Source organism: Crotalus tigris, unplaced genomic scaffold (genome assembly GCF_016545835.1).
Source record: "Crotalus tigris isolate CLP2741 ecotype Arizona unplaced genomic scaffold, ASM1654583v1 scf7180000021179.819088, whole genome shotgun sequence".
Classification (NCBI taxonomy): Eukaryota; Metazoa; Chordata; class Lepidosauria; order Squamata; family Viperidae; genus Crotalus; species Crotalus tigris.
The window spans coordinates 466,948-486,166 of NW_024098385.1; the positions used below are offsets into that span (position 1 = coordinate 466,948).

A 19,219-nucleotide genomic window follows, 5' to 3' on the forward strand; every position below is an offset into this window, starting at 1 on the left:
CATTTAAAACGGAGGAATACCTTGGTTGGAGCTGTGATGGATTACTGGAACATTTGTGTTCCACTCAAGGGCAGAAAGGTTAACTGGACGTCTCTCCCTTCAAGGATGATGAGGCAGGAAACTTAAGAAAATTCGGAGTGAGATGTGTCAGGAAGTTCCCTCCCCTCCCGGCAAAATAACAAGAGACCAAAAGCACAGCACAGGTAGCCCTTGACCTAATGACCTCAATGGAGCCCAAAATTTCTGTTGCAAAGCAAGACATTTGTTAAATTAATTTTGACCCATTTTATGACCTTTCTTGCCACTGTTGTTAAGTGAATCACTGCAGTTATGCTAATAGCATAGTTGTTAAGTGAATCTGGATTCCCTGTTGACTTTATCAGAAGGTCGTAAAAATGATTACGTAACCCTTAGGACACTGCAACCTGAATTCTGATCATGTGACCAGGGGGAGTTAGGCCACACAAGACCTTCTTGAATAAAATAGAATGAGCTTACTTTTAAAAGCCGGTTACTTAAATCTCTGGTCTTATCTCTGTTGACTCTTAGGGGAAATGCACAGCCTTTGGTGAATCTTAGGTGGAAGAGAAAAGCCATAAAAATATGGTTTCTGTGGGAGCCTTTGCTTATGGTCCTCATGCAGATGGAAAGTGTTAGGGAAATGGTATAACATAGAGGAAGACCTCTGGATAGAAAACTATGTTAGATACAATTTGACCAAAAAAACCCCTTTAAAGCAAAGTTCAAAAAGACACATCTAAGGAGTAAATACGTAGAATTGGGATATTCCATTTCAAGTGCTATGGTCTATATTGGGGGCAGTGGCTGTTTTTTAGATTAGTAAATGATGGAGCTGGTGAGCATGTGAGAGACAAGAGGAGACTGGCTATTCTGGGTTGACTTTGTCAAATGAAGGTCATCTACGTGACAATGGATGATGATGTCCAGCTTTTATGGTGGTTCATGGTGGCAGAACAGAAAGCAGAGAGTCCAGTGCCCAAGGCCTGGGTGAATAAGTAATTGCCTCTGTGGCGGGCGAGAACCATCAGAAAAGCTGGGCAGGAAGAGGTTGCCTCACAGAGTGTTATCAATCACCCAGTGACCAGAACTTCTGGTAATTAGTGTATTTTATGGGGCTCTGCTTCAGTGGCTCGGAAGCACATATGCTCCAGCCATAGCAGAACTTAGCAGGAGTAATATTCCAGCATGATTTATCTACTTTGTGTGCTGGGAAGTAACCCCACCCATATTAAGGGAATGTTGTGAACTAAACTGCAATAAAGTGAAAAGTTTAGGTAAAGTTGGTCCAGGTTGAGACCTCAGACTATCAATCTTTCTCTTGTCTTCATTGCCAGGGAATAATACAAAGGTTGGCTTCCAGGGAGACAAATAAAGTAATTACTTCAACAAAGCAAAGGAAGGAAGATACACAGAGATGCTGCAAATCCATAAACTCTTAAGCTCCCAATGCTCAAGCAAATGTGTTGCTGCATTTTGATTTGCACAAAGGGGATAACAAGATGGATATGGAAGATCAGCCCATTCTCTGGTCTCCCCAGGGGAGAGGGGTGTGCTGTCCAGGGCCCCTTCTTTTCAGACACCCTCCCTCAAAGCTAAAATAAATAAGAAAAGCTCTCTGGTGATGTCTGGCTGGGGGGGGGGGGGAACTGACACCTCCTGTATTAATTCCACATCAGGTCCCTAATTTGGGGGAGGGGGGGTTAGCATCCAGTCTTGTAAGTCGAATGTCCAGTTTTTGAGGGGAAAAGTGTTGGTTATGCTGTTTTACTCAAAAAAGGTTAATTCAGAGACATGGCATACCTATTAGGAAAGGACAGCAAGAAATCATGCCACCAAAAATTGGTGATTGATTGGCAAGATCAGCAGTAAGATTGTGATGGGCTCTGGCAACCCTCAAATGAGGCTGAAGGACATGGAGTGTCCAAATCTCTTGCCTAGAGTGAGGTCCCAAGTGCAAGGAGAAATATTCTAAAACAACTCACTTAACAACTGCCTCACTTAGTGGTGGATTTCCAGTCCCAGTTGTTGTTGTAAGTCGAGACTGCCTGCCATTCCTGTGATTTTGAAATACAATACAACCTAAAATTGCATTTGCCTTTTTTTAGCTACATCACATGGCTGACTCCTACTATGAGAGATGGTGCCCACAGAGGGGGAGCTGGTGTGATGGGCTACAGTGAAGTGGCAGTGATGAGGAAGAGGAGCTGCCTTCTGCACCTGATTCTAGAGCATGTAGGGCAGAGAAAAGGCAGGAGCAGAGAAGGTCAGCCAGATTACTCAGGAGGAGAAAACCTCGCCCTTCTTGATGGGCTGCAGCGGAAGCTAGCTACTTAGCACATCAGACAGATGGAGGCGATGCTGGGAACATCGTGTTCATTTCCTAGCTGTGTGTTTTCTGATCTTTGTGATTCTTGCCTCGCTTTGGACTGACACAGTGTCCTGACTTGGATTGTGCCTTGTGAACTCTGGATTTTTATTACCTCATGAAGAGGCAACCCAGCTTGAAGACAGCGGAAGACAGTAAGGAGAGCCCTTCCTAGAATCTCCCATAGGGTATGTTCATTAGGTGTCAGGAAGGGCATCTGACCAGTAAACGCTCAAGTCCATTCAGTCGCCCTGACTCCACCCTGAAACAAGGGGCTACAGGGTCGTAAAAAGAAGATTTTGTTTGATTTGTGTAAGCAAATAAAGAAATGGCTGAACTGTTCTTGGGCTATTCCAACGCCTTTCCCAGAAGCTTTCTTTCTATTCCAGATCTCCAGATCTTGTACAGGCAAGTAGTCCTTGACATAAGATCCTTTGCTTAGCAACCATTCAGAATTACAACTGACCCCCTCCCCAAAACTACTTACAACTCGATTTTGAAGTTTGATGGCCACACAAACAACCATCCAAGGTCATGTGATCCTATTTTGAGCACTTGGCAACCGGCTCACCTTTTTACAGGTGTTTACAGTGTCCCACAGTCATGTGACCATGATTTTCAGTGTTGGTTTCCCCCCCCCCCAGTTTCCAGCATTAACTTCCAGTTTCCGGCAAAACTGCTGATACAGCAAAATGAATTTGCTTAATGATCGCAACATTCACTTCACCACCACCATATTCACTAACACGTGGTATTTGCTAATGATTGCTACAAAAAAAATCACAAAAACAGGTCTGATCATGTGGTGAACCACTTAACAACCACAGTTACTTTCAACTATAATTATGGGCTCAATTACAGTCATAAGTCAAGGACTGCCTTACATAAGGTTTGGATTTCTCTTTCCAACAAGAATTTTCCATTTGTTCGACTTTTCATCGTTTTCTTGAACCCAGGAACAGCCATTCTTTTTGACATCAATTTGAGAAACCTTCAAACTTCCACACTTTTCAATTATGCCAATGTTTTAACAAAAAAAACCTCCAATCAATAACAAAAATCAAACCCATTATTATACCTCCTTTTCACTGTACTTCCTTTTTAAAATTAAAAATGCCATAATTTTAATTAATAATTTAAATAATTAAAGAATGGTCTTAATTTAAAAAATGGTATTTGAGGAATTTAATAGACATGAGTGAGTGGACAGGTGCCAGTATAATCACTAGTACACCAAAATGTTGAACACATGATTTGAGAGTAAGGACTCTATTAAAGCTGAGTATCCATCAAGTGAAAAATGGAAGTATACTGTAGAACAGCAGAGTTGGAAGGGACCTTGGAGGTCTTTTTTACACATACGTTTTGAGAATTGTATGTTTTAAGAATTTTGACCCCTTTGAGCCAGGGACAAGCCAGTGGAGATGGAAATTTCTGTTTGGGACATTGAAATCTTCTGGGTAAGGTCTGGGTTTTAATTATTATAGGGCTTCTTCCCAACTCTGAAGCCTGTTAGACATATTTGGATGTCATTGGGAAAGAGATTAACATTTCATTCTTATTCCAGGATTATTAGGTAGACAATATTTTTTTATGTTTGGGCTGTAAAGGGGATTTTTATCCTAGATTGGACCATTGTTAACGGCATTTTCAATTCTTTTGAGAGGTTACAAAAAAACTACAGCCTGTTTCAAACTGTTGAATAGCCGCATATTTAAGCAGAGCATGTTCTAGTGGCCTTAGAACCGCCTGTAATTTTGAGTGGGTTGATGAAGGCTGTGTCCTTTCTTATCTGATCATCCCCATGCAGAATCTCTTCCCCCCCCCCCCCAGGTGATACCATTACAGAACTGAGAATCAATGACTAAAGATTAGGACTCTTTAAATGGAGGTAAGTGACCCTGTTTCCCCTTCCTGTCTTGGTGCCAGTTCACCTGTCTCCACCCTCCAGACCCCCGGCCAGCCCTTCGGAAGCTCTGTACATTCCACAAGTCCTTCAACATGGAGTCTCCACTCCCTGGCTGCCCGGTAGGCTTTGTCTTTAAGCCAGGCCCTTCGGGATGCAGCTGCGCAGTTGGGGCAGAAGATTAAATTAATTTGTAACCCTTTCCCCTCCCCATTTGGAGGGGGTTTAGTAAATCCCTCCCCTTTAATTGAAACCCTATTTCAAGGTCGCTTGTGCTGCTGCTCTCTTCCCAATTTAACTCCAAAGCGCTTAAACGTGGGTAAATTGCAGTTATATCCTCACGGATTCTTTTTAGAATTGTGCCATAAGGGGATGGTGGAATTGGTAGAGATAAAAAGGGGAAATGACATGGCTTCTCTTTGCAGTATTTAATATTTATCAGGGGGAGAACATTTTGTCAGAGGACTGCTAAGGTGATTTTAACATTGTATTTGGAAATCTACCAATTGATCTTGGGAATGAAATTTCTATGCCGTGGTTTCAGGTAATCCAGTTGTTATGTTTGGGTTTTAAAGAGAGAAAAAAAACCTCTTTCCAGTGTCTGGCTGCTCCAAACGTGCCGCTTTTTTCCTCTAAATTGAGAGTTTAACGGCAGTGCACAATCTAAATGCAAAATCTTGAGATGGAAATTTAATTGTGTAAAATGTGCACAAAGTAATTAAGAACAAATTTTAGAACATTTCAGACTATAAAGTACTTCTTTAGCTCGATCACAAGCAGTATTGTAAGTGCTTATTTTCAATTTGCAGTTATGCTGAGAAACATGGAATGTGACTAAATAAAGCCATCCTCTGCTTTTCAGAATAACTGTAAATTAAAAAACCAAACTTGCAAGTCTCACACAGAGCAATCTACGAGTGTAGAGGGTGGGGGAGGCTTCATGGCACCATTGTCCTTAAAAACAGCATTGCAAAGTGCATCACAGGCTCAAATCCTAATAGTCCTTAATTTTGTGAATAATTGTACTTGATCTCAGACTGACAACTTTAGGGAAATAAAAACTGGGATTCTACTGTTGGGCCATCTAGTCCAGCCCAAACCATGAACTAAAGAGGCCTGCCTGAGAGACCAGAAGTGGACAAGCAGTGCTCCCTATAAAGCTCCATATCAAGTTTTCTTAAAAGATCTAGCAACTTTGCTTTGGAACATACAGTATTTGTCTAACCCGTTTCATCTAAAGTCCTTTCGGATGGCTTCAGATTATGGAAGCACCAGGCAGGGAAACCTGCATTAGACCGTTGGTCCTCCTGGACCGGTCTTTTTCCATACTGCTCCTGGCTTCAAACACACACCCTCCCCTGTCCAACTACATGCAACATTTACATTAAGGCTTTCCCTCTGCTGGCTCACCATGTGCAGGGCTCTGGCTCTGGGGCTACTTCCGTCTTTGTGCACTCTCCCATATCTAGCAGTAGTCAGCCCCAGTGTACTTCTCCAGCCACTTGCACACCTCCCCGAGCCCCACTGCACTCGCACTGGGACATCAGTTGGCATTAATTCTTAGCTATTACATAGATGTTCACAAATAGATCTGTCCCCAGCACTGTCTTTCAGGTCTTCCAATGATGCATTCGTCACCACCGAATCCATCCATCTTGCTGCTGGTTGTCCTCTTTACTTGCATCTTTCCTAGCATTAAACCATCTCTGGGCAACTAGATTCTTTGCACAAGATTTCTGACGTAGGATAATTTGAGCCTGGTCACTTAGCCTTGACTGAGACCATAAAATAATAGTGTTGAAAAGGACCTTGGAGTCCCCTTGTCCAACCCCTTACTTAAGCAGGAGATATTATGTCCTTATGGACATAAGAAAGATTTTCTAAGAAAGGTTTCCAATTTAACCTGAAATCTATATGCATCTTTTAATGTAGAAGAATCAGAGATGGTTGTCAAGAGACAGGTGTCAGGCACATTGATGCCTGTGGAGATCACGTTGAGAACTTAGAACATAAGAGTTACATACCTTGGTACTTCCCAGAGACACAGAAATGCCTTCAGTGGCTCCTTTGTCTCAGATCTTGCCTCGTTTTCACTTGGGGCTAGGATTTCCAACTTCTTCGTATTGCCTGGGGTTTCGTCTGGTGTCCTTGGTCATGTCTTGCTGGCAGAGGTCACACCTTCTAGAATTTACCAACATCATTTACTTGGTATTTCCCCAAAGACTTTGAGAGGTGATGCTGAGGAAATGCTTGTCATTTGGTCAAATGAGGTTATGGTCCAGCCGCTGCCTATGTTCTGCATTGTCTTGCAAATTGTCAGAGAGCAACCTCTTGCTATCACCTCAGCCTGTGGTAGGCAAATGTTCTGGAGTTCTGGAGCAGAGGGCAATAAATTAAAATGATTGGGATTTAAAATAAGATTTTCCTGGATTGGGGAGCAGTTATGCTAAGTGGCTGAGACAGAAGGATTCCAGAGGTAAGGTGGAAAAAAAGACTCTTCTCAAACCTATGAAGTGCTATCAAGACTTTTCTGAGTGCCTTATCTTCCGTGCTTTCCTGTTTTCAATTTCCCTTTGAGGATTATAAATCAGTGCAGATCCACACTGCTCGTGTTATGCCAAAACAATGCAAAGCCCTAATTTGTTTTTTTGTAAGAGCTTCCCCTCCCCAATCTTTTGGTTTCCATGCTTTAGCTGTTAGCCTATTTATAAATCTAAATCTACATACAGAGGTCATTGGTTGGCTGAACTTAAAACCATTTTACTCAGTAAATTTAATTAAGAAAATACAGTGCAACTCATAAGCAAATGAGTTTTTCCTAGTTTTAAACCAAACCATCCTCTTGAGTGTTGATTGCCTTGCTCGACCCCTGGTGATACAGAAACAGGCAAAATTAAAAAGGACATTAAAGCTTCATTAAATCTGAAACACATTTAGTACAGTGACATATCTGCAGGCTATTTCGGGGAGATTACAGATTACCTTGACAATCTTGGACTGGGGCGGGGGAGCACTGGGCACAGCCCAGTCAAACAAAGGTCCTCGCTGTTCCCTGCGGGGGCCTGGCTTGGACTTCTAAAATACATCGTACTTAGAAGGTGTGTGCTCTCCACAGCAATAATTTCTGTATCAAGAAAACCAATTCTGCGCTCAGAATATATTTGCATAATATTTGTGTGATTTGCATAAATTTTCATCTGCACTCGTTTCAGTATTATGCCATTGTCATCCTAAATGTTGCTATCCTGTTGCAGTTTTTTTTTTTTTTTCAGAAGAGCACTCGGTCCAGGCATCTGCTATGTCCATAACATACTTTGCACTAGGGTGGTCCTTGACTTACGACCACAATTGAGCCCAAATTTTATGTTGCTAGGCAAAACATTTATTAAATGAGTTTTGCCCCATTTACAACCTTTCTTGCCTCAGCTGTTAAGAGAATCACTGTAATTGTTAAGTTAGTAACGTGGTTCTTAAGTGAATCTTGCTTCCCCATTGATTTTGCTTGTCAGAAGGTCGCAAAATGAGATCCCCTGATCCCAGGTCATGGCAGCCATCATAAATATGAACCAGTTGCCAAGCATCCGAATTTTGATCATGTGACTATGGAGATGTTGAAATGGTCATATGTGTGAAAAAGTCACTTTTTTCAGTGCCGTTGTAACTTCGAACGGTCACTAAACGAGCTGTTAAGTCGAGGAATATATACAGGTAGTCCTCGGCTTACAACCGTTTATTTAGCGATCCATGTCAAAACATCACTGAAGAAAGTGACTTATGAAAAGGCCTCACACTTTGTCACAGCCTCTGCATGGTCCCGTGATGCCCGGCAGCTGGCCTGTGTCCACGTCAGTTGCAGCCTCCTGGGGTCCTGTGATCGCCACGTGCCACCTGTCGAGCTGGCTTCTGACAGGCAAGGTTAGTGGAGGAAGCTAAATTTGCTTAATTCACTAAGCAACAGCGTAGACTCACTTAATAACAAGAGCAAAAAAGTTCTTAAAATTGGACGCAAAATGGAATGGAAATGCCAGTCCCAATTGTGGTTGTCAATCGAGGCCTGCCTGTGCGCCATTTTCTTGGGGTCTGCACCACCCGGGGAAGCGAGGAGGTGCCCCTCTTGGGCTGGTTAACCTTTGAGCCCCTCTGTCTCAAGATCCACCTGTGGTAACAAAAAGCACATGCCGAAGCTTGAAGCGAGGACTTGAGTCCATAGCTGTGGGGCTGAATTGAAAGCCAACGGATATGGGAGGAAGCCCAGTGCTCCAGTCTGTGGGATCCTGCTTTCAAGGGCAAAAGGCAGAACTGGGCTTCCATGGTGGAGGCTGTCCAAATGCCTTGGCAGTTTCTCCATGCTCATTGTGACTGTCGGCTCTCCTCCAAATGGCTGGAATCTCTTAGCAACTGAAATGCAAAGAGAGGCCACGGAATTGAAAAAGGCCCATATTTTGTTTACGAGCGCAGAATTTGGCTGGGCAGACAGGCAGACAAATAGACGCATTAACAGATCTGCTGCTCATTTATGGATAGCCTTTCAAAATATTGCCATTTTACTTATCTGTTAAGGTTTTTTATTCTGATTCTCTCTCTCACGCACACATACACACTTTTTGCCCTCAAAACAATTCTAAGTTATGAATCCCTCTCCCTCCCCTTCCTTTTGCTCAGCCCCTGATGCAGATCTCTCTAACCAGACCATTTTTTTTTTCCCCAGCTTGCTCTCGGGAGGTTCCCTTATCCTCAGGTAAGACGCTCATTGCTGCCTCACTGATTCCGTGGATGAAGGTGCAACAAGCAATTGTGTCAGTCTTTCCACCTGGTTCATATAAATCTGCCCCATTAAATCAAAAAGCAATCACTTCAGAGTTGCCAAAACCGCCATGGATCTTGTTCTCTTTTTAAGGTCCAAGATTTATTTTTTATCTCTTAGACTGTTTCCTGGAGCATATAGTGAGTTTGAAGCCGAGCAAATTTGCTTTTCTGCCTTCCTGTCAACATGGTGGCTGAAAGTGATGTGTGTCAAAATCTGGTGCGTTTAGAGCAGTGTCTCTAAACACTGTGTATACAGGTGGTCCTCAACTTACAGCCATTCATTTAGTGGCCATTCCTCACACTTATAATTGTTGGAGCATCCCCACAGTGGCTTGATCAAAATTTGCATGTTGGGCAACGAGTATGTATTTACAGTGTCTGCGGTGTCCCTGGGTCATGTGATCACCATTTGCCACCTTCAGTGAAGGAAGTTGGATTTGCTTAACAACTGTGATTTGCTTAGCGACCATGGCAAAAAAATGGGCATTGCTCACTTAACAACTGTTTTGCTTAGCAACAGAAATTCTGGTCCCTTGATTTACGACGATTCACTTAGCGAATGAAGTTATGACACCTCTCCCCCCAAAAGATACTTACGATCTGGTTCCATAGTTCGGCTGACCATCGCCCCCCCCAGCCCCCCAGTCCTGTGACTGCATTTTGGGCACTCTGCAGCCGGCCCACCTTTATGGCTGCTTGGAGCATGCCGCAGTTCCGTGACTGCCATTTGCGGAGTTTTTGCTGAGCGCTGGCATTTACTTCTGGCTTTTGGCAAAAGTGCCCAATAGCGAGCAATGGGTTCACTTAACATCCGCAGTGATTCACTTAACGACCGCTGCAAAGGAGGTCGTAAACTGAAGTCACATGGATAGCCCGCTTTACGACTGTCACAATATATAACTGTAACGAGCAGGCTCCATTACGGTCATAAGTCAAGGAGAGACAGATGGAAGCTGCCATCTGAGGCCATTAATGGCCTAGGCCAGTCTTCCTCAACCTTGGCAACTTTTCGATGTGCAGCGCTGGCTGGAGAACTCTGGGAGTCGAAGTCGGCACCTCGTAAACTTACCAAGGTTGAGGAAGACTGGAATAGGCCAAGCTCAGATCTTGCAGCTCCATTAACCCTAAATGCTACTTTCCCCTCCCTATGGGCAATTTCCTTATTGTTCCAAATCACTTTTTCCTTGACCACCATCTCATTTAAATGAAAAACCAATAACAATTCGCATGAACTCAGTATGGAAACATTCCACATATTTCCTTGAATATTCAGAGCATTTCCTCCACACAAGGGGAGGGTGCAGCCCCAGGCTGGATTTCATGATTTAGCGGAATCCTTACTGATTCGCATAATAACCGGATTACTAATTTATCAACTGCAGTGATTCACTTAACCACTGTGGCAAGAAAGGTCATAAAACGAGGCAAAAACTTCTTAACTGCCTTGCATAGCAATGGAGATTTTGGGCTCAGTGGTAAGTCCAGGACTGCCTGTATTGTAATTTTTGTCTTGCACATTTCATTTTTCCCTCCTTTTGCATCCCTTCTTTAAGCTTCTATTCCGCCATTTCTTTGCTATCAGTGCAGCTCTTGTCCCTTGGCGAGTTGTCGCTTGGCGGCACATTGGCCATGGGGAGTTGGCCTAGACCCCTCCCGAGTGGTGGGCTGCACATTTTTGCATCTGGCTTTGACTGCACAAAACCTCAGTGGACAATTCTAGTTCTTAAGAGTGTGAGAAATCCTGTGATATACAGATTAAAATTTAATTACTGAAAGGGGTATGTTTATTCCTTGACCATCCCCAACCCCAGTGAAAACATCCATTGTGTTCATTGGGGACATAAATGCATTTACAATTTTAGGCAGTTGCAGGACTTTGGAGAGGAAGAGGAATTGCCGATTCCCTGGTGAAGGGCAGTCACTTTTCCTAACCTCCCCACTGATGCAGGCCACAGGGCCGGGAGGCATATCTGATTTAAAACTGGTGTTGGTCTGTGCTCTTTAAGCATCTATTGTTATTATTATGCAAATGAGCCATACTAATTTATGCAGATGCCTCACCACTGTGGCTATTGAATAATAGGAAGTGATTTGATCTCTTCCTTGTGCTTAAAAATACTTGGGTTTTTTTGTTTTTGTTTTTTTTTAAATAGAACTAATTCTCTGATACTTCTCAGGACTTGAAGATTTAGTAGACCAATCCATGCTGGCTCTCAATTTGCTGCTATTGGGTGGCTCTGTTTAAACCGGAGGTTGTCTGATGTAGAGGCCTTGTGTAGCTGTCACTCAAAAATGCCGCACACTGGGTCCAGAAGTACATGGTGGGGGCAGAGGAAGAATATATTGCTGCAGGAATACTTACTATAGTGACCAGCAAAGCTGGGAAAAGCCAAGGTGCACGTGGGATCTTTCAAAGGATGCTGAACAGTAACGGGTGCCTGTTCAACAGGTGAGCAATGTCTTTCAACATGGCAAAATCAAAAATGTGCAAAAGAAAATGCAGGACGCTTCCTGCTGTTCTGGATAGCCCTGGAAAAGGACTTCCTGATGCTTCTTATAACAATGGGAATTAGTTAACCTCAGCCTGCCTGCAGTTGGACAGTCGTAGGTCATGTTGGATGTTAATTGAGTCATCATGTGACAGCATCAGTTTTATGACTTTTTTGCAGTGGTCGTTAAGTGAACACGGCAGTTATAAAGTGAACACCGTGGTCATTAAGCAACCCCATTGTCTGCAGTGGGCATTTTTTGCCCAGAAACTGGAAGTCAATGCCAATTTCCAACAAAAAAAATAATAAACCACAGTCATGTGACCACAGGACTCTGTAAATGATCGTAAATGCTCCCAAAACGCAGTCACATGACCGTGGGGGGGCCTTCAGTGTTCCAAATCCAGGTCATAAGTACTTTTTCAGAATTTGTTATAATTTCGAACAGTCACTAAGCAGACAGTTATAAGTCAAGGACTAGCTGTGCAACAGTCTTCCCAGTCTGGGAGTGAAAGTCACAGCTGGGCTCGGGATTGCACTGCAGCCATCTCAGGCTTCTCAGCAAGGTGGGCTGCATCCTAGGGATGGGGAGCCGTAAAAACCCCTTTGGTTTAATGCAGAAATGCAAAGGAGCTCTTAGAAAGAACCGGAGTGACTGACGGCTGTGAGCCAGCCTCAGTGCTCAGATTCCTCCCTCGGTGCCTGCTTGGCGTAAGAGGCTGGAAGTGAATCTCTTTGGGGTAGGAAGGGCTGCTTCCATCTGTTCTTTGTTTTGGTGACAGACCGATCAGCTACCAGGCTGTTTGCTTTTCACGGTGGGAGGACTGGCTCAGAGAGAGGGAGAAAGAGCCTCGGGTGTCGGTGGAGAACGGGGCCCCGGGCAGAGAAGCCTCCCTTAAAAATTCTCTGCATACTTTATTTATGTATCATGCGTTCCTTGTTCCTAGGCATGAAAACAAGATGTCAAAACGTTTATATTAGGATGCTGTTTCTGATGTAGGGTGAATTTTATTGTCCTTTTTTTCGTTTGCAGTTTATTTGCAATTGTCAGTTTGCATTGAGAACATTTAAATATTGTGATAATTAGATGAAACACTGCTACCGCCAGGTGTTGTTTTTTTCACAAGCAAATGCCACAGTTTGCTAAATGCAGCAAATTGCTGATATGTTTGGTGCTTTTCTTACCTATAATTGTGATCCGTGTCACACATTTGTTGACAAAGGTGAAAAAAGTTCTGAACAGATGGCAGTTTTAGCCACTCTAAATTCTGGACTCGAAATATTTGTTCCCCAAGAACAGATTTAGAAGAATCCTTCTATCCTGACAGAAATATAAACATGTTCTACATGTTAAGTGAACCATCCGTGGAATCATCCTTTTGAAATTAGTTTCACTTTTCTACATTGTCCCCCAAATCTCTGGTTGTGCATTTATTTATGTGTGACATTTTCCTGGTCCAATATGGAGAGAGAACTCTGCAGAGCTATAGGGAGTCATGCAGGATTCTTGCAAGGACCCTCACCAGCATCAGGTCCAGGAGAAACCTGCAGGAAGGTTGCCTCTTTCCTTTCCAGATACACCAGCCGTCTCGATTAGATCAAAAGGTGGCACAGGGCAGTGCCACGACTTATCGTCAGGAAATTTCGAGAGACGGTTAAGAATTGCCCCTGCTGGTGCTCAGACTGCTCCCTTTTCGGGGCAGGGCAAACCGCTCTGGCCGCATTCAGAGGAGACGCCACTTCTTGGCTGCCAGAGATTGTGAGAAATACGCTTAAGTGATTTCTTCTGACTCTGGCTAAAGATTCTTCCCCCTGTTTTCGGATACACTTGCAGATCTTTGTTAATAAATTACATCAAATGATTTGAAGTTTGGAAGGAAGGATGCTTGGCCTCCTCCTTCTTAAAAAAAAAATCTGAGTAAATAGTGCCCCTGGTATTGTAAAGCTTTGAATGTTTTCACACCCCATTAATTTATTACTTCTCCTTCATCTTTAAATTTCATTTTTTTCCATAAAAAAAACTTCCAGCTCCCTGCTGCTTGTGAGATTTCCATCTTGTTGTTAATTTTCTCTGCTCCATATGGAGCACCAGACATTTCACCTGGAGGCTGTACTAGATTTTCCTGTAGTGATCGCACTTCCGGAGGGCAGAGCTGTCATTTCGGGTTCCTTGTGCATCTGTCTCTGCCAGGCTTTCTTCCACTGGCACAAGAGCGTGTGAATAACAAATTGTGTGCACCTGAGATTGGTATGAGGGTATGGGTGGCAGGTGGATCTCTGCAGTTTGCAAGTAGATTTTGTCCCAAGTTTGAGAAAATCGCACCTACCATGCAGCTTTGGTTTGTGGTGTCCAACTTGAATACAGGAAGCATAGAGAAGGGGGGGGGGGAGAGAGAGAGAGAGAGAAGTAAATATTTCATCCTGCCTTGTCATTGATTAGAATAGAGCCTTTAATTTCATCTCACCCCATGTTGCGATTAATTTGCATTCTTTGTCAGAAGTTAATGGAGTTTTTTATGGTTCAGTTTGAAATCCTTGAAGACATCAGTGAGTTGATCTGATGTTTATACAACCGCCAGCGGAAATTTTTTTGCTTTTGATTGATGGGAAGCTTGGTGTTTATTCCAAACGGCTTTTAAAGCTGTTTTTAAGAATTATTTGAATAAAATGCAAGCGAGATATTGTTATAATGAGCAAGATTATCTGTTAAAAATCTGTTTCAAATAAGGAGCATGATAAGCAGAAGATGGGAGGGAGAGAAGACGCTCTCCCCCTCCGCCCCAAAAAAAGAAGAAGTGGCAAATGCAGAGATGCCTTTTCACACAATCATCAAGCCAGCCTTGAAATGCCCGATTACAAATCCACGAAGGTGAGACCAACGCAAGGAGCCTTGTATCACTTTGCCTTCCAAAGGGCAACTTCTGTTCTCCTTTTTAATCACGGCCAATAAAGTTGCAGGGTTTACAGATGGGGCCGTTTCCCATTTCTTCTGCCAGCCTTTTTCTGCCTGGCTGTGGCCAACGGTTTGATGAAGTGTTGCTGCCTTGCGCCTAACTCAGAGGGACAAGACTGTGAGGCCGGTTAGCTCAGCAAAATGATGACATATTGCTTTGCTGCAGACAGAGGCAGGGTCCAGTGTGACGGAAACAAAAGTGTGAGTAATCGAGAGGGTTTGAGAACACAAGGCGGCAGCGTGTGCCTTGTTCAGGTTGCTTTTATAGAGAGAGTTTGCAGTCCAAACTGTTGTGAATTGAGAGGAGTTGGTGGGAAGACTTCTGACCCAGAGCCCACCGTGGGGGACATGATGTTCAAAGGTGGAAGAGAAGAGAATCTTTTGCACAAATACAGCCTTCAGCAGGCAGCTCTTGCTGGGGAGGGAAACGAGCCCAGATTGCACCTTCACAAAGGTGGGTAATCCCAAGGGCGGAACAGCTCTCTCCCTCTTGGTCTTCTGAGTTACGCTCTGATCTCATGGCCCTCCAAATGGGGACATTACTCAGCTGTTCTTCCTACATTATAATTTCTCCATTTTACTAATATTAACTGTTTACAAATCCACAATCCAAAGTAGAAAAGATGATTGCAAAACTCTTATTTTATCCTGGAAATTCATCATAAAAAATGTACAATGAAATGATTTCCTGTTCTAAGGAGCTTCTTTGTCATTCTGGTCTATATGATGTCAATTGAGTCTCCAGGACTTTCTCTTCAGTTAAAAAGTGTATAAATGGACTTTCTACACAGTGACCCCAACAGATTTATAAATCAGTCATAGAGAGAGGTGAAATGTGCATATTTTGTGCCCCTCTGAAGGTCTGCAATAATGAAGTTATTATCTGTCCCATAATATTTGTATTCATTCACTGAGGTAGATCGTTTTATCTCAAATGATCAGTACAAATAAAAACTAAATACAGTATGACTAGCTTGCAAAGCCAACCGCAGAAACTACAACTATGTAAAATGGAGAGTGTGATGCAGAAAACTGGACAGACACCAGGAAGGAGATGACCCCAAATATATGCATATTATGAAGGTTAAAAATAACCAGCATTTAAAGGGTAGTTAAATGTTAAATTGTTTAAAGTTTATTTTAAGAAAGATTTTAACTTGATATCGAGAAGCCCAACCCATCCAGAGTCAGCATTTCACAATGAGGTATTTCATCTGTCTCTCGGCTCCTGAATAAAGCACCTTCTTCCATGAAGGAATGGATCTGCTTTCTCGAAGGAAAGATGTCCTCCTGAACAGGCCTTTAAAGATTACCCTCTATCCTCGGCACCGGTAATGAGAAGACAGCCGATGTAAGATTTTCAAAATGTAAACAATGCAAAATGGCTTTCTTAAAGCCAACCAGCTAGATGTTTCACCACTGCTTCCTGCATGAATCTAAGGTCCCAGCCTGTCTCCAAGGGCAGACCCAGCTAGTGGGTGGTGTTTTCTCTTAATTCTGTCTGGATGGGTTGGATCCAAAGTAACCCAGGGAAGGGCACTGTTGACAAAACTGACCAGAAGCTTTTTGGCACCTGAAAACGCAAGCTGCACTCTGCTCTTCAGGGAGGATATGAAACCCTAAATTCCCATTTTAATGGGTCCAGGGAGTTGGAGATGTGGCGTCTTCAATACGATTCCTGACCTCCCAGGAGCACCGCACTACATGCTCACATGCGGCCTAATTTCTCCAATCTGTGGCATTTTCAGCAGATGGCAGAGGTGTAGGAAGACCTTGTGTGTGGAAGCCCTTCCAGATATGCTAAACCCTCCAGATTGGGCTGAGAGTCTGCCCAGCAATATGAAAGGGAGGAAGCAGACAGGAATCCAGTGGGTGAAGAAGTAATCTACAGTGGTCCTCAAAATGTTACATTTTTGTCCCTTTTCCTTTTCCCAAAGGTACTTTTTCAAAAGGCAACTGGGCTTTCTTTGTTTTTGCTTGAAGACATTTCACTTGTCATCCAAGAAGCTTCTTCAGTTTTGACTGAATGGTGGAGAATGGAAGGATTTGAATGAGAATGGAAGGAAAGGACTGAGTTGTCCTTTCCGCAGTTCCAAGAAGGTTCCACACCCATTTGCACTATTCAGGTGACCCTGGGGGCACAGATAAATTTCCAAGTGGCCTCAGTGACTCTCAGAAAGAGCACTAATGACCAGATGACTGCAGGTATTTATAATTCACTCCATTCTCCACCATTCAGTCAGAACTGAAGAAGCTTCTTGGATGAGAAGCGAAATGTGTTCAAGCAAAAACAAAGAAAGTCTGGTTGTCTTTTGAAAAAGCACCTTTAGGACAGCCATGACCCAGATGACTGAGATTCTCCGTAGACCTTTTTCCTTTTGCAATATCAAACATTTTGTAAACACCTCTTGATTCAAAAGTCTTTTTTTTTTCCTTTTGTGGGGGGAAGAAATATTTTGTTTCAGCAATTCCTCCCTCATTATGATTCCTGTTAGTGCAACTGAATTGTGGGTCAAAGAACCCTTCATCCAATGACTTCCATTTAAAAGCAATCCATTTATTTGCAGCATCTTAAAGGGTTGAGTAATTGGCTGGTTTTAATTGAAGCTGTTGCTCCTGCTCCTGGATACTAGCAAGCTCCAAGGCTCTTTTTCTTGTGTGTAATCCATAATATTGACCCCCTTTGGCCTGTTTTCATTTTGATGTAAGAGCTACTTGTCAAAGGAGGAGCTAACGGACATATAATTTTGTTTAACTAGAAAAGCTGCTTCGCTGATATTTTCCTTTTTCAAATGATAGAAGTATCATTTAAACATTTATTTTGTAGAATAATTGAAGAACAGCAAACAGCCAGTTTCAAAATAAAAGCAAAACTGTTGTCATTTAATGTATAACTGTTTGGAACCATTTAAAAGACATTAAATATTGTTCACACGTTGATGTCAAAATAATGCTGTTTTCTGTAGTGAATTGTAAGAAAAGAAAAGCTATATCTTACTAGTCTTCACAGAAAATAATGGAATTAATCTATTATTTACTGTTTCAATTTAAAAAAAACAACCCTAAAGTTAATTTTATAGGAGTTTTCTCACTGAATATGTGCAGTACACCTACAAATATGTAGATTTTCATGAACTGACATCTTCTGTTCTTTACCAAAATATAGTTTAAAATTCAGTATAGAACATTATTTTCATATTTAAGAATAAATCATGACACTCTTGCATTACAGTACATAAGACTTGCTTACATATATTTTCTGTGAGTCAGTGGAATGGGCACAGATAGAATTATATATTATGCCTTTTCAGTAATATCATAGTAGAAAATGCATAATATCAGTTTCTTTGTTTGGATAGCATGGGCTCCCAGTACCGTGGAAAAATTGGTTGCTTTGTAGAACAATTCTGAATGCCATGTTCAGAACAAGGGATTTTCATGGTTATCTTTCTATTTCCAAAGTGTTTCAGCAGAAAGCTTCCCAGAATTTTACATGTATTTTCATAATTGGGTGTCTGAAGAGGAAAGAAACAGATAATAAAGATTCCAAGTGTTAAGACAGCATCATTTTCCACTGCATCATCGCAGAAGTATATCACAAGTATGAGATTTATATGTTGGCATGAAAAAAGAGCAAGTGTTGCTTTGATCCAAAAATGGATTATTTTTAGAAGTGAATTATCATGTTAATACAATCAAAGAAAGGCAGATTTATTTTTAGTATTTAGAGCTTAGGACGTGTTGCAAGTATGTTTTCAGTGTAGCTTTGCATTTTATGCTATTTTACTTCATTTTCATTTTTTGTGTTATGATCTGCTAATCTGGCATGCCAGCAGATTTATTAGTAGGGAGTAGTTGCTACAACTGTATTTAAGGAAACTTCCAGGAGAGGAGCTAGTGCCAAATATTAAGGAAAGCAGGACATTAAAATGGTTGGGTTGTTTCCTTAGCTGCAGAAGAAAGGATTCTTTTAGAGCAGGGGTCTTTAAACTTGACCCTTTTATTACTTGTGGACTTCAACTCCCAGAATTCCTCAGCCAGCATGCCTGGCTGAGGAATTCTGGGAGTTGAAGTCCACAAGTCGTAAAAGGGCCAGGTTTGAAGACTCCTGTTTTAGAGTCTCTTGACTGAAGAAAATGGCTTTTTGTTTTTGGTTATTCAAGGGAGAATAACAGAGGAAGAAATAAAGAACTAGAATTGGGTCCAGGTCAAGCAGATATTTTGCAAAAGTAAAGCATTAATGAATTATTACTAATTATTACATGAAACATCAGAAACCTCTTGCATTTTTAACCAGTTTTCCCTCTCAATCTTCTGGATATCCCAACGCTGCTTTTTCAAAAGGCAACTGGACTTTGTTTTTCCTTGAAGACGTTTCACTTCTCATCCAAGAAGCTTCTTGGATGGATGAGAAGTGAAACCTCTTCAGGAAAAAGAAAGTCCAGTTGCCTTTTGAAAAAGCACCTTTAAGACAACCATGACCTGGATGACTGAGAATCTCCACAGACACTTCCTTCTGGATATAAATATGAATGTGTTTTATTGAGCATTCCAGGGAATCTATAGAATACACTGTTTCAAGCCTTGCTCTGTATGTTATTCGTACACTGAATTGGTGCAGTCTTCTCCCAGAGTTAAAAATAAAAGTACAGATAGTCCTTGACTTACGACCAGTTGCT

The 19,219-nt window shown here is 42.2% G+C and overlaps 1 protein-coding gene across 9 annotated transcripts in view; it reads left to right on the top strand.

Annotated features, from left to right (window-relative positions):
- MAP2K5 (mitogen-activated protein kinase kinase 5) overlaps positions 1-19,219 on the top strand; it is a 128,114-nt gene that overhangs the window by 66,022 nt on the left and 42,873 nt on the right. For 5 of the 9 annotated variants that reach the window (XM_039369649.1, XM_039369654.1, XM_039369653.1 and 2 more), the window contains one exon: positions 9,001-9,030. The exons of 3 other annotated variants lie outside the window; for them this stretch is intronic. In XM_039369649.1, the coding sequence (XP_039225583.1) occupies positions 9,001-9,030 (30 nt within the window). Of the gene's footprint in view, positions 1-2,126; positions 2,938-9,000; positions 9,031-19,219 lie in introns of those variants that run through there. One more of the 9 variants, XM_039369656.1, reaches the window with a different exon arrangement.